The sequence below is a fragment of the Filicampus tigris genome, chromosome 15, assembly GCF_054856515.1.
Source record: "Filicampus tigris isolate MCC_2025a chromosome 15, RoL_Ftig_1.0, whole genome shotgun sequence".
In the NCBI taxonomy this organism is placed as follows: domain Eukaryota; kingdom Metazoa; phylum Chordata; class Actinopteri; order Syngnathiformes; family Syngnathidae; genus Filicampus; species Filicampus tigris.
The window spans coordinates 5,289,857-5,302,449 of record NC_141231.1 but is presented as its reverse complement, the minus strand read 5'-3'; the positions used below and the strand labels follow the sequence as shown (position 1 = coordinate 5,302,449).

Below are 12,593 nucleotides of genomic sequence, written 5' to 3'. Positions count from 1 at the left end.
AGAGACCCTACAGACTTGACAATCGCCCTTGAACAAACCTCTTGCAAAAAGAATTGAACGGTCGTCTTTGTTTGTAATGTATGCATTTTCTGAAAATGTTATATGGTTTTCAAACAGTTCTTGAACAAGGAAGGGCTTGAAGTAGTGAGTGGTTTTGGGACCCAGCCTCTAGACTTTGATGAAGTGACCAAGTGTGACGAGAAGCAGCTAAATAAATGCGCTAATACTGAGGCATTTTGCTCGAAAACCACCAGGCAGCTCTGTTTTTGGAAACATGGCCGCTCCTAATTGATTTGAGTTAAGCCAGTGCTTTTGGCAGACAACCGCAGCGGCACTGTTGAGACAAAACAGAGGTTTCTGGTGGACAAGAAGCTCTTGTTTGATCCCATTCGTCTCTCCATGGTCTTGAGCCTGGTTTTAACTGTTTCTCACACAGCAGAGTAGAACCCACCTTCAATTCTCTCAAAGAAGTGCTACGTTGCATTCAGAGGATTGGAAAAGTTGTTTCATCACAAGCCAAGCTGCGCCACTGAATACTGATTTTTGTAGTGACTCCACTATAAGTAGAATTGAATTATAATTCAATCAATAGATCAATTTATTCAGTAATACAGTAAATAATACAATTCACATTACATTTTGCACACATACGCACAACAAACACATACCAAATACAGCATTTTTCTGTTTCCATAATCACAGACATTTCCACGTGTTTGAACAAATCACAATCAAAATCACCATACTAGTTTCCCACCCTGGATGCAGCTCAACAGCCTTCACTCCTCCAGTAATAAACAAACCGTTTACTGTGATTTTTTTTCACCTGGAGGTTAAATGAAATCAGAAACATTTGGATCCCAAACCCAGAGACTTATACATGATGATGGCGGTCATGATATTGATGATGTGAATCAATGATTTTTCTCCTCACCATCTGGTGAAAAGAGAATTCCTTTAAACTGAACTTCCATCCTCAAATCTTGCTCCCATACCGCCACCCCTTGCGCCCCCCCCCCCCCCCTCCTCGTCCCTCCTTTTTGTCCACATCATTGGCCACCAAAGCAACAACGACGATGAGGACCTGTCTCCAGAGCAGAAGATGGAGCGGGAGCGGGAACGGAGAATGGCCAACAATGCTCGAGAGCGCTTGCGAGTACGCGACATCAACGAGGCGTTCAAGGAGCTCGGCCGGATGGTCCAGTTGCACTTAAAGAGCGATAAGCCGCAGACCAAGTTGCTAATCCTTCACCAGGCCGTGGCAGTCATCCTCAGTCTGGAGCAACAAGTCAGAGGTCAGTGTCCTCTCCAGTTGGATGCACAGAATTGGACCGCTGTATCTACACTTATTTACAAATGTAACAGCAAGTGTATTTACTTATGTATTTTATTTCTCATTACTATTTCCCATAATAACCTTCATATATAGCTCATTTAAAAACACATGTTTTGACAGACAGGTTACTTTTCACAAGTCTAATTCCTACCTAAACTGATTTTGATTGTTTGTTTTTTTTAGTGTAAATTTTTCAAGATTGTGATTTTTGGGGGTTTGCATTAGCTGTAAACTATAATCATCAAAATTATAGAAAATAAAATCCAGAAATATTTCGCTCTGTAATGTATCTATATAATACCCAGCAGCAAATGTCAGCAACCTTTTTTAATTTGACAGCCACTTCTTGCATACTGATGGATGTGAAGGGCTACCAATTTGATATACACTTCTGAAATAACAAATATTCATCAATTACTTTTTAATTGCAGTATATATTACTCTTAATAATGAATGATATTTGTCTATGTGAAGATAGTGATCAGGTTAATGGTTTCTCTGTACTTAGTAACAATAGGCAAGGCAAGGCAGCTTTATTTTATACACACGATAGCTCAATGTGCTTCACATAGTTAAGAATATGACATTCAAAGGCATTTACAAACCAAAGAACATATGACGTTGAAAAGCAAAGTAAAGAAAAGACAAAAATTACGAGAAGAACATACAGCGCATGATTTAGGAAAACAAATATAATATACATGCTTCAAAAGACCTTAATCTTATAATTTAACAAGGTGGGAAAAAGACGCATATCAACATGCAACACTTTTTTCTGCAAGTGTTTCCACTTTCAGATGGTTGCTTCTACAACATTCCAAGGAAATCACAATTCCATTTTCACAAGCCAGTAACACTAAACTATTTTAGCTATTTTTATAACAGGCCTGCGGGCTACCTCAGCAAGCTCAAAAGTGGACTGTAAAAAATTTTTTGGAGTCTCATTAAAATCTTGTGAAATAGTCCTTTTTGACTTGGAATGCTAAAATACATTAAGATATTCTAATTTTTCAAATCATCACTTACCATATGTTAAAAAGCCAATTCACCCGCCATCTTTTTTGTAAAGGCACTTTTTCCTGTCAATATTATTCCTATATCCAAATTACAATTAAATCAAATTTCCAATTAGTCAGGGAAAAGTTTATTTTCAAGGGTAAAATAAATAACAATATATAAAAATAAAAAAAATAATAACAATAATTCCAACCCAGCTACAAGTAAGTAGTAACTTTTGAGGGATGCTGCTTCTCACTAAATACAGTAAGTAATGATACATAGTATCTGTTGAAAGACATAGCTCGATAGTCCTAGGTAACACAAACTGTGCCAGGAGAGGGCAGCAATGGCATGTTTTGCCAAGGTTTCTGCTTCTTGGCCTCAAGGTCACCAGTGACTTGTTAATTCCTGGCATAGGTGATTGTTTCAGCATGAATAATCCATTTGACAGTTTCTCTCTCCTCCGATTTCCAGAGAGAAACTTGAACCCGAAGGCGGCCTGCCTGAAACGCCGTGAGGAGGAGAAGGTCACTGTGGCATCAGACGGGACTCCCCTCTCACTCGCTGCAGCACACCATGCCGCCATGGGCGATGGGTCAAACCCATTGGGACAAATGTAAAATGCAGCAACATCTTCTCCCCCATAAATGGTCAGAAGATTTCACTTATTCACTAATCTGCTGTTGTACCTTCAACTCAAAGCCAAATTTAATTCTTGTTAATATGTCCAGAATGATTTTGGCTTGCAAATTAATAATCAGAAAAAAGGAAAATTAAAGTTACAATTTATATGAAATTTGACTTTGGGCTTTTGAACAGCCTATTGTTGTAAAAATTGCCAAGAAAAAAAAGGGAGAGCGAGCGATGGTATTGTTCAACACAGGCAGAACATTTGTAATATGCACCAGTTTATTTCTATTGGATGCTGAAATTACGGTGCCATCGGCTTATCCAAAGCAGTCCCAAAAATGGCATGAAATTCAAACAGTCAGTTTTCACCTTTTAATTCAATGAACTTGTGTTGTTCAGTTCCTGACAAGTAAATGTGTACAGAGCTGATGATACAACAGCTGGACAAAAAAAAAAACAGACATGATTTTCAGTTTCAGAAGTTTCAGTCTGGTCTGGGTACATTGTAACAACAGATTGGCAGTAAGTGTGATTTTGATGTGTGACTTTATGTTCTGTCTTCATTATTATTGTCTTTTTGTTTTTAATTGAGAGACTTTGTATTTGTAGTTCTGCTCTTGGCTGTGCAACACATTTTCAGCAATCTACAACTAACAAAAAAGAGAGTCAAAATTCTCAAATTAATTTGGTGGTCAGCTCACGGGCAGTAGTACGGGCAGTGTTAATAAGTCTTAGCTTTGAAGATTCACAAATTGTTTATTTCTAATGACAATAACCCCATAGAGTCACATGAGGGAAAAACAAAATGCATTACAATATCTATTCAATTTAATATTAAACAACATTAATGATTTGACGTGAATACAAAAATACCTTCCCAGTCCAATAGAAAGTTGATTTGGCCAACACACCCACATGCACAGGGGGTCTTCATTTTTCGACGGCACTGACATGTAACTATGCAGCACCAGAACACAAGCTCAGTTACTACTGTTCTTATTGTTTTCATTTTATCGTCTTATATTTTTAGCCTGCAATGGTTTCAATGCCTAGAATTTGTATGAAAATACAACTATTTACTTTCAAATATTGACTGGAATTATGGCGGGAACTCCATTTTCAACCAAGGACTTTGTGTTAAGTATGTGCTGCGTGACTGTGCGTTTGTATGTATGTGTTTGTATACAGTATGCACTGTATGCATGTATAGTGCTGTGAAAAAGAATCTGTCAACTCAAATTCGTTTTTGGGGGAGGATGGGGTTAGTTTTCCAACTATAATCCTTAAAATCAGCAAACAAATCTCAATATCAGACAAAGGTACCAAAGTCAACATAAAATACAGTTTTTGAATGGTGATTTTATTTATCAAGGGGAAAAAAAACTTTTGGGCAAAGTGGGGAAACTAAAATAGATCAAATAAGAATTATAGTAGAGAAGAGGGCAAATACTCTTAGCACTGCGTGTACATACAAGCATACACACACGTGTGTATATATATAAAATCCCTCGTTTATTGCAGTTAACTAGAATCCCGCTCTGTATTTTAGCCAAAGATACAATTCTGGTGTTATGAACTTTCAAACCATTGTCGTTGTTGTTGTTCAAAGCAAAAGTTTAATTACTTCTGCTGTTGTTGCTACCGCTTCTTTTTTGTTGCCTCCTTCTTCTTCATTGTCGTCTTCTCTCTTTCCTCTTCTTTTAAAACGAAGAAGCACAGTCATCGGAAGTAACCATGGTCCTTTGGATAAAATGCAATGCGGGATTCTAGTTAATGTAAGCTGTTTTAAGACAAACTTTAACAAACACTTGAACATTTTATTTGCCAATGTTTCATCGTCCATCATGGTGAGCACGTCATGCTTGTCGGGTGCCTGAAGGCGCTCCACTCACAGCTTCTAAACACAGCCATTTACTATCCGTTGATCCGTCTCTACTCTGACTAACATGATCGGCACATTTGAATAACATTACGAGTTTCAGAACAGAACATTGTTCAAAAGTGCTGTTCGTTTGTTAGCGTGGACGGGACTAGCAAGAGGCTGCAATGGTGTGCACCCAATCAGCTCACGGGATAAATCCACTTGTGCTCTCATTGGTCTCGCACTGGGAACAATCACGTGCTTTTTATGGGTGCCTGCGGTTCTGTACAAAGCCTCCGAGCCAACTCATCTCTTTGAAGCAACGCTTCTTTCTGCAATATGGCTGTCGATAGGTGGTAGACTCCGGCCTCTATTGACCTTGTGTTTAAGGCTTGTTCTTGTGCTGCCATGACTAGCGCCTCTCTGTTTTTTCTTTCAGTCCAGCCTTTTCCAGCCACCGGTATTTTTCTCAATGTCAGCCACTTCTTCAATTTGACGGTGGTGTATGGCATGGAGGGGCTTGTCTTACCGTGACAGTCCATCTGGCTCCTTCTCTTTACTGGGATTCTGTTGCCTGAGGCATTCACTACGCAGGTCGTCCCTTGGGGCCATCATCTTTATGTATTCTTGGAGGCATGTTTCCTCCAGGATAGTGCCCTGGACACTCACTAGTCCACGATGCCCCTCTTTCCGCTTTGTGTACAGCCTCAGGATGCGGGACTTGGGGTGGAACCCTCCGTGTATTGTAAGGAGCTTTCTTGTCTTGATGTCAGTGGCTTGCATCTCTTGCAGTGGCCAGGGAATTATGCCAGCAGGGTATCTGATGACTGGCAAGACATAGGTGTTAATGGCCTGAATCTTATTCTTGCCATTCAGCTGACTATTCAGGATCTGCGTCACCCTCCTTACGTATTTGCTTGCAGCCCCAAAAAAATAAATAAATAAAAAAAAAATATATATATATATATATATATATATATACTGTATGTTAACCAGTCATGATCGAATCATTTTGTTACATTTTAAAATGTAGCATCCTTTAAAAGTGTATAGTGTATCGAGATATGTATTTAATAATCTTTTATGTGAGAGATTTACATCAAGTATAAAGCAGTATTAACCAGTTTGATGTTGCCGATAATTTTTTCTTCAAATTTAATTAACTTTGGAGTGTTGTTACATATTAATTCCATTGAACTGAACCAAATGGACTCATTCCACTTAAAAATGTTCTGTTCTTGAATCATATCTGCACTGCATGTATCGAGATCAAATTGTCTTTTATTTGAGTGATGCACACCACTTAGACTGTACATATGTATTTGTTTTTCCCAAAACATATTTTATTCATTTAAATAATAATAATAATAATAATAATAATAATAATAATGTGTAAATTAATATGAATAGATTTTTTTGTAGTACATAATTTTGTTACTCATTAAACAAATGGCTGTACCGCCAGCTCCATTCTTGATGAATGATGTGTGTATTTCTTTCCCTCTCCAGGTCCAAGGTGCCAGAGTTCATCAAAATGATGAGTGACCACTTCCTCTGACAGTGTTTCTATGACACCGCAGCAATCAATCAAACCCACTGTTGCTTGGCCAAACCAATCAAGATTCTCCGGACCAATCAGATCGGCCTCAGTGTTTCCTCTGTCTTCTAATCCTCCTTTCCCTCCTTCTTCTATCAAGAAAACAAACTGCACTGTCACAGGTTGCTTTTCGTCTCCACCTGAAGTGAACTCCTACTTTGCGGAGACACCCTTTGGCCGATGCAACAATCGGCTCTTTGTCGGAGATTTTGTCATGAAGTTATTGCAAAGGGAAAGAAAACCTATGGATTGACCAATCATCTAAGAAATTCTTCTACTTTTACAACTATCACCATTCCCAGTTTTAAGAACATTGGGCTTCTTTAAAAGATATGTGTATTAATGTATATGTATGAATATATAGAAAAAACAAACAAACAAAAAAATGGACTCATGCAGTGGGGAGCATAGGGAACAGGGGAGGCAAACAAAACATATCAAGTATTTGAAGAGATTTTTCAGAGCAAGAATTTGCAGCCTCAGCATGTCACTGACTGAATGGCAAACTAATGTCACACTGTGGATGAAGCTGTGCCTGACGTCCTCTTGGATGCAAAACAGTGAAACAGTCAGATGGATGCACAAGGAGAAACAAAATCAAACAAACACTCGTAAAGTTTCTTCCAGATTACAGGTTACAGATTAAGTATGGGTAGAAAAAAGACATTTTTTGGATTCTAAAGTCTTTGCGATGGCAATGGTAAAAAAATTATTTTTAACCTAACTGATACCTAGTAAAAGCAGAACTCACAATTCCCCTTCTCACACAGGTCAAAATTAATGTCTAGATGTTGACTAAGGGTCCATTCAAATAACCATTTAAACATATCCTAACCATTCATCCTTTTTCTATACTGCTTATCTTCATTTGGGTTGTGGGTGAGATGGAGCCCATTCTAGTTCACTTTGGGCGAGAGGCGGTGTAAACGCTGGATTGGTCAGCCTATCATAACCAGACTGCAAAATTGGAAATCCTGATTATTTTGTAGGGTTGATGCAAACCTATTGGGGACTTGAACACAATTGACCTGCACACTTACCACAAGGACACTAATGAACAAATCTGAGGGTCTGGAGTATTTCAATCATTCAAAGAAAGGACAAATCATATAGACATAAAAAGTAATACTTTTAAATTGGTAAAAGGTTTGTGATCAAGCAAAAGCTGATCATTGTGGCCTCTAGAAAAACATCCCACCTTAATCTATATCCTTGCATCAAAGATGGGCACAGGATTGAAAAAAAATATGATGGAATAGGGCTAGTAATGAAGTGTATCTTATTACACGTTACACACATTCCACAAATACAGCCCTCAATGGAGTAAAATGGACCAACTTCCATAGAGGTTTCAATGGGCAAAGAAAATATTCAATCACATAGAGGCGATGGTGATGCAGCAAGGGAAGACAAATAAACATCAGTTAGTTTGGGCCTATAGCATGGGTGAAACATTTCCCAAGCTTTGTTGAGTGGTTCATAATTGAACCCAACACTCAGCAAAAGCTAAAGCCTCTCCCATTTCCCAAATACCTCAAATTAGTGCGGTTTCTACTTTTCTCCGTATGATTTAGTGTCACTGTTAAGTTGTGTTTTTATGTTTCAACTATCACGAACATGACCATCTTCACATTTGGATTTTCTCCTGATACGGTCTTGGTCTATGGTAACAGATCGTTGGGTACGTTGAAGATTGTCAACCCTAGTAAAGCATTCCCATTAGAAAAGAACAATGTCATTTCAAATTTTGTGCAGTCCACAGTTGCTATAACTGGCCGAACATCTGGAATTAAAGTCATAGTACTCAGCACACTGAGTAAACAAATACACTATACAACTGGTACAGTGGACCCTCGGTGTTCGAACCCAGTTACTGTAAAGAGACCGTTTTGCGACGTATTTTTTTTTTCTTCAGACTTTGAAGGAATTTGATGATGAACATTGCTTTTGATTATGATGGTTTGACAGCAATTCTATCGGCATGACCCTTTGCCTCTTTATCTTATTATCACTGACAGTGAGGCGCTGAGTAAATGTCTTTTTTAAAGAAAATGTCTTTTTCTTTAAGAAATACAGACTGGAAAGCAGGAAAGATCAGCTGATACTGTGCTACCTTTTCTTGTTTCATCATCTGTTTCCAATCCCCAATCGGGTTCTAGATTCCTTTTCAACTGCTGGAACATATTTTGTTTGAATTTCAGTTCAGACCATCAAACTGTTTGAAGTCCAGGGGCCCACTGTACTTCTTAGCCACACTCTTATACGGACAAGTCCTGTGAATGCCTGTCGTTGTAGAATCATCAACGTTGTCTGAGCAGTTATTTGAAGTACCAGTATGGGATACTGTGCTGTATTTTAAGAGTAAAAGTCATGGCTGGTGCCTGATAGAATCAGTAACAGACAAGGCTAACTCGAATATGATTTTATTGCTCTTATACCTCCACCAGTTTTTGATGTTTGATTCTCAGTGCTGTCCTTTCTGCTGATCCAAGCCTTATGAGCCCGAGGTCTAGACCCCCACCACACCTCCCCCCAAGCCCCAACTCCCAGAGTGGTCCCAGAGATGCAATTTGAACATTCACACTTCTACCAATGTGCCTTTTTAGAGTTCATATCATTGGAGTTGCCAGAGGAGGAGCTGGTCTTTCATAGGATGCAAGCTTAGGGAAACCTGTTGTTGGTCATTAGGTTCTATGCAGTCAGGTTTTTGTACCAGACCTGGGAATTTAAAAAAAAAAAAAAGTTGAAAAAAATTAAATTAAAAAAAAGTATTTTTGGGATTAAAAAAAAACCAACAAAAATAAAGTGTATTTGCTGTACTGTATGCTTATGTGTAACTAGAGCGTGTTCTGACAGATGCTTGATTTAGCAAAACTAGCCCTCGCCCCAGTTCTCCCTGCCCAATGGAAGACATCCATTATCCTATACCCAGCCCACTTTTCATGGTGAACGCGTCTCTTCTTGTAATATAGCTGATCAGCTTTTTTATCAATATTTGATGGGCTTTTCCTTGAGCCAATGTAGTCTCCAGTACAACGTGTGTGGTTGTATGTTGTAAAGCGCTTTTTTTCTCCTTTTATTTTTTTAAGGAAAATAATTTTCTTGTTAATTTTTATTTGTATGTTCTGGTTTACATGTCTATTACAGAAAATGTAAGAAAATAGAAATAAAAATAAAAAATCAACACAATTTGCAATCATTAGTGTTGTTCTCTGACAAGCGTCAATTTTGGCACGGTTAAAATCCTACTCAATCAACAGAAACTGGAAAATAATCTATTTGAATAGATCAATTTATATATAAATGTACAAAAATATATACAATATATAAGGAGGGTGACATTTTCCATTCTTTTTTTATTTCATTTTTTTTTCTGTTGCAAAGAAGTGTTTGCTTGGGGAGGAATTATTTTTCCAAAGACTGAACTGTCAGGCCCCCAGTGTTACAAATCATCAAAGGACTCTGTTATTTCTTATGTTGCCATGACAACCTCTGCCTCTGACTATTATGGCGCCCCGCACAGGACAAAATGGCACCGGAGGTCCAACAGCTACACTCACTGCTATACATCATGGCAGTGACACACAGACATTGTAAATTGTATGCAACAAAACAGCAAACCGAACCCGTATTTTGAAATTGTGTATGTAAAAGTTATATTTTTACATGTAGATGTTGTTATTTGTGTTCTTAGAATTATGTTTTTCTTTTCGGGGGTTATTTGGAAAAAGTGTGTTTAAAAAAATGTCATATTGAAGTCATTGTAAGATCAGAAATTCCCAAACTTTTTTTTTTTAAATCTTGTTGGAGATGGTAGGGATGTTAGGACAATGATGCTGATAAGATCAAAACCAATATACAGTATGGTAATTGTCCAAATCCCCATGCCTCATATGTCCATTGTAATTGTATTTTTTGCAGATAAAAGTGTGTAAATAGTCACAAATCAAATTCTGTGAGGTTTCAGTGGGGTCAGGACTTGCCTGTGAGATGTGGCGATGATGATGAAGCTGTTTTTAATAAAATAGTATTTGTCTGGTTCCAGCAGCGAGTTGCCAGCTCTCCATTGTCAGTTGTACACGTTACTGTTGTTGTAGTTGCAGACCAGCAGAAGTGTAAGTCACATTATTATCTGTACCTGCACCAGGAACAACTTCTGTCAGAGCCAGCCCAAGGCATTTTTTTGGCGCATTGCATAGTTCTACTTTGTTGTATGAAATTGGATTATCCTCAGACGTATTTGTCGCAACAGAACCTTGATTGTGTGTTAAATGACACTGATGTTAATTTACTTGAAGTGTTGGGAAAAAAAGTGACCTGATGTACCCAAAGAAAGTCCATATATTCAAATGACTCTTGTGGCCCCGGGCCAGCTCTGACTCCTGTCTATTTATTTCTTCAAAATGTAAATGCAAGTCCCGCGGAACACGATTCGTAAACCAAGTTTTGTAAAAATAAAAATAATAATAATAACATTGGACTTTTATTATATAAATGAAGAAATTGTCAGCAAACAATCGTATCAGCTATTTCCCCAAAAAGATGGTGTGCAAGGCAGTTTCAGTTTGTTTTCAATGTTTGCCATTACAATTGACTTTTGTGTCAAAAGGCTGTGAGGCTTTGAATCGGACCTATTGAACGCTAGGATTCAATCTGTCAGTGTAAAATAAATGTGTTTTTAAGTAATGTTATTTTTGCAACATTTAATTTCACATTTTTTATTTGTTTTATGATCATATCATTTCACATTGTCATTTTATGTTAGCCTATTAGCCAATGTGTTTTTATTTCCTCTCCCTCCTTGTTGTACATACACATCTCATTTCTCTTTTTCAGTGACTGTGCCAAGAGCTTTGTAATCTGTTACTCTGTACCAGTTTTACTGCAATAATGAGTTGAATTCAAAAATCTTCACTAGTGTCCTTTGTTGTCACGATTAATTATGATGTAGTAACATTTAATTGAGAAATAGCAATATGTGGACCACTTGGATATGTGGTCTATATATGGTATGTGGTATATATGATATATATATATAATATATATATATATATATATATATATATATATATATATATATATATATATATATATATATATATATATATATATATATATATATATATATATATATATATATATATATATATATATATATATATATATATATATATATATAAAACACATTTTACACATGGTTCTTGCAATTCTTATTTTTTTTCTTTCAAAAATAAGTGAGATAATCTAAAAACAGACAAATGAAATGCAATGAAAAGTCTTGACTATCTTGCTGTTTTTAGTAATTTAGTACTAAACTTGACATAGAAAACAAAAATAAACAATCTTGGGTTTATTAGATTTTATACTCCAAACCAGTGTTTCTCAACCTTTATTGAGCCAAGGCACATCTTTCACATCAGAAAAAAATTCATAGCACACCACTTAGCAAAATGATTCACAAAAAGGATATAAAAAGTTTAATTACGTATGTAATTTCAGTCATTTATGTGGAAGAGCCTTTAAATTTTCTGCCTGTTATTATAGGTAGTTATATAGATAAATTAACTCAAAAAAGTTATTAGAAAATGTTTTTTTTTTGTCAAAATAACTGACATTCAGTCATTTTCCACGGCACACCTAAAGATCTCTCACGGCACACTAACATGCCACGGCACTCCGGTTGAGAAACACTGCTCTAAACATTACAACAACAGCATGAGATTAGATTTGCTTGGGGAAGTTGCAAACCTCCTCATTAAGTAATGACCATATGTGAGAAAAAACGTGGATGAACTAAAAGTAATACCTAAAGGCTATGGTGAATTTGAGAGTAGTGTTTTGCTCTAGCGTTCCGTTGCTAACTCCTTAATTGAAATCCAACAACACCAGCCAGCAACTTTATAACACAAGTCCCATTGTATTAAGTAGCATGTAGTAGTATTCAATCAATGTTATATTTCATTCTTAAAGGATACCAAAATATATCAGATAGCAGAGCTGGGCACTTGACCCTTTTTTGCCTGTCCGGCCTCGACCCTCCACCCATGACCTGGGTACCCTTGCGGCCGCGACCCCCCGGCCATATTCATAAACATTGTCATGCTAACGGAAGAGGTTTATTGAAAGACAATTAGCTGGCTAACTTACAATTCAAACCCGCTGTGGACACG

General features: G+C 37.2%; 1 protein-coding gene across 10 annotated transcripts in view; it reads left to right on the top strand.

Annotated features, from left to right (window-relative positions):
• tcf4 (transcription factor 4) overlaps positions 1-11,337 on the top strand; it is a 177,485-nt gene extending 166,148 nt beyond the window's left edge. For 6 of the 10 annotated variants that reach the window (XM_086053264.1, XM_086053266.1, XM_086053271.1 and 3 more), the window contains 3 exons: positions 1,066-1,295; positions 2,810-2,951; positions 6,336-11,337. In XM_086053264.1, the coding sequence (XP_085909390.1) occupies positions 1,066-1,295; positions 2,810-2,951; positions 6,336-6,384 (421 nt within the window). In that variant the 3' untranslated portion in view covers positions 6,385-11,337. Of the gene's footprint in view, positions 1-1,065; positions 1,296-2,809; positions 2,986-6,335 lie in introns of all 10 variants that reach the window. The other 4 variants (XM_086053269.1, XM_086053274.1, XM_086053270.1 and 1 more) reach the window with 1 other exon arrangement.
• Positions 11,338-12,593: the final 1,256 nt, after the last annotated feature.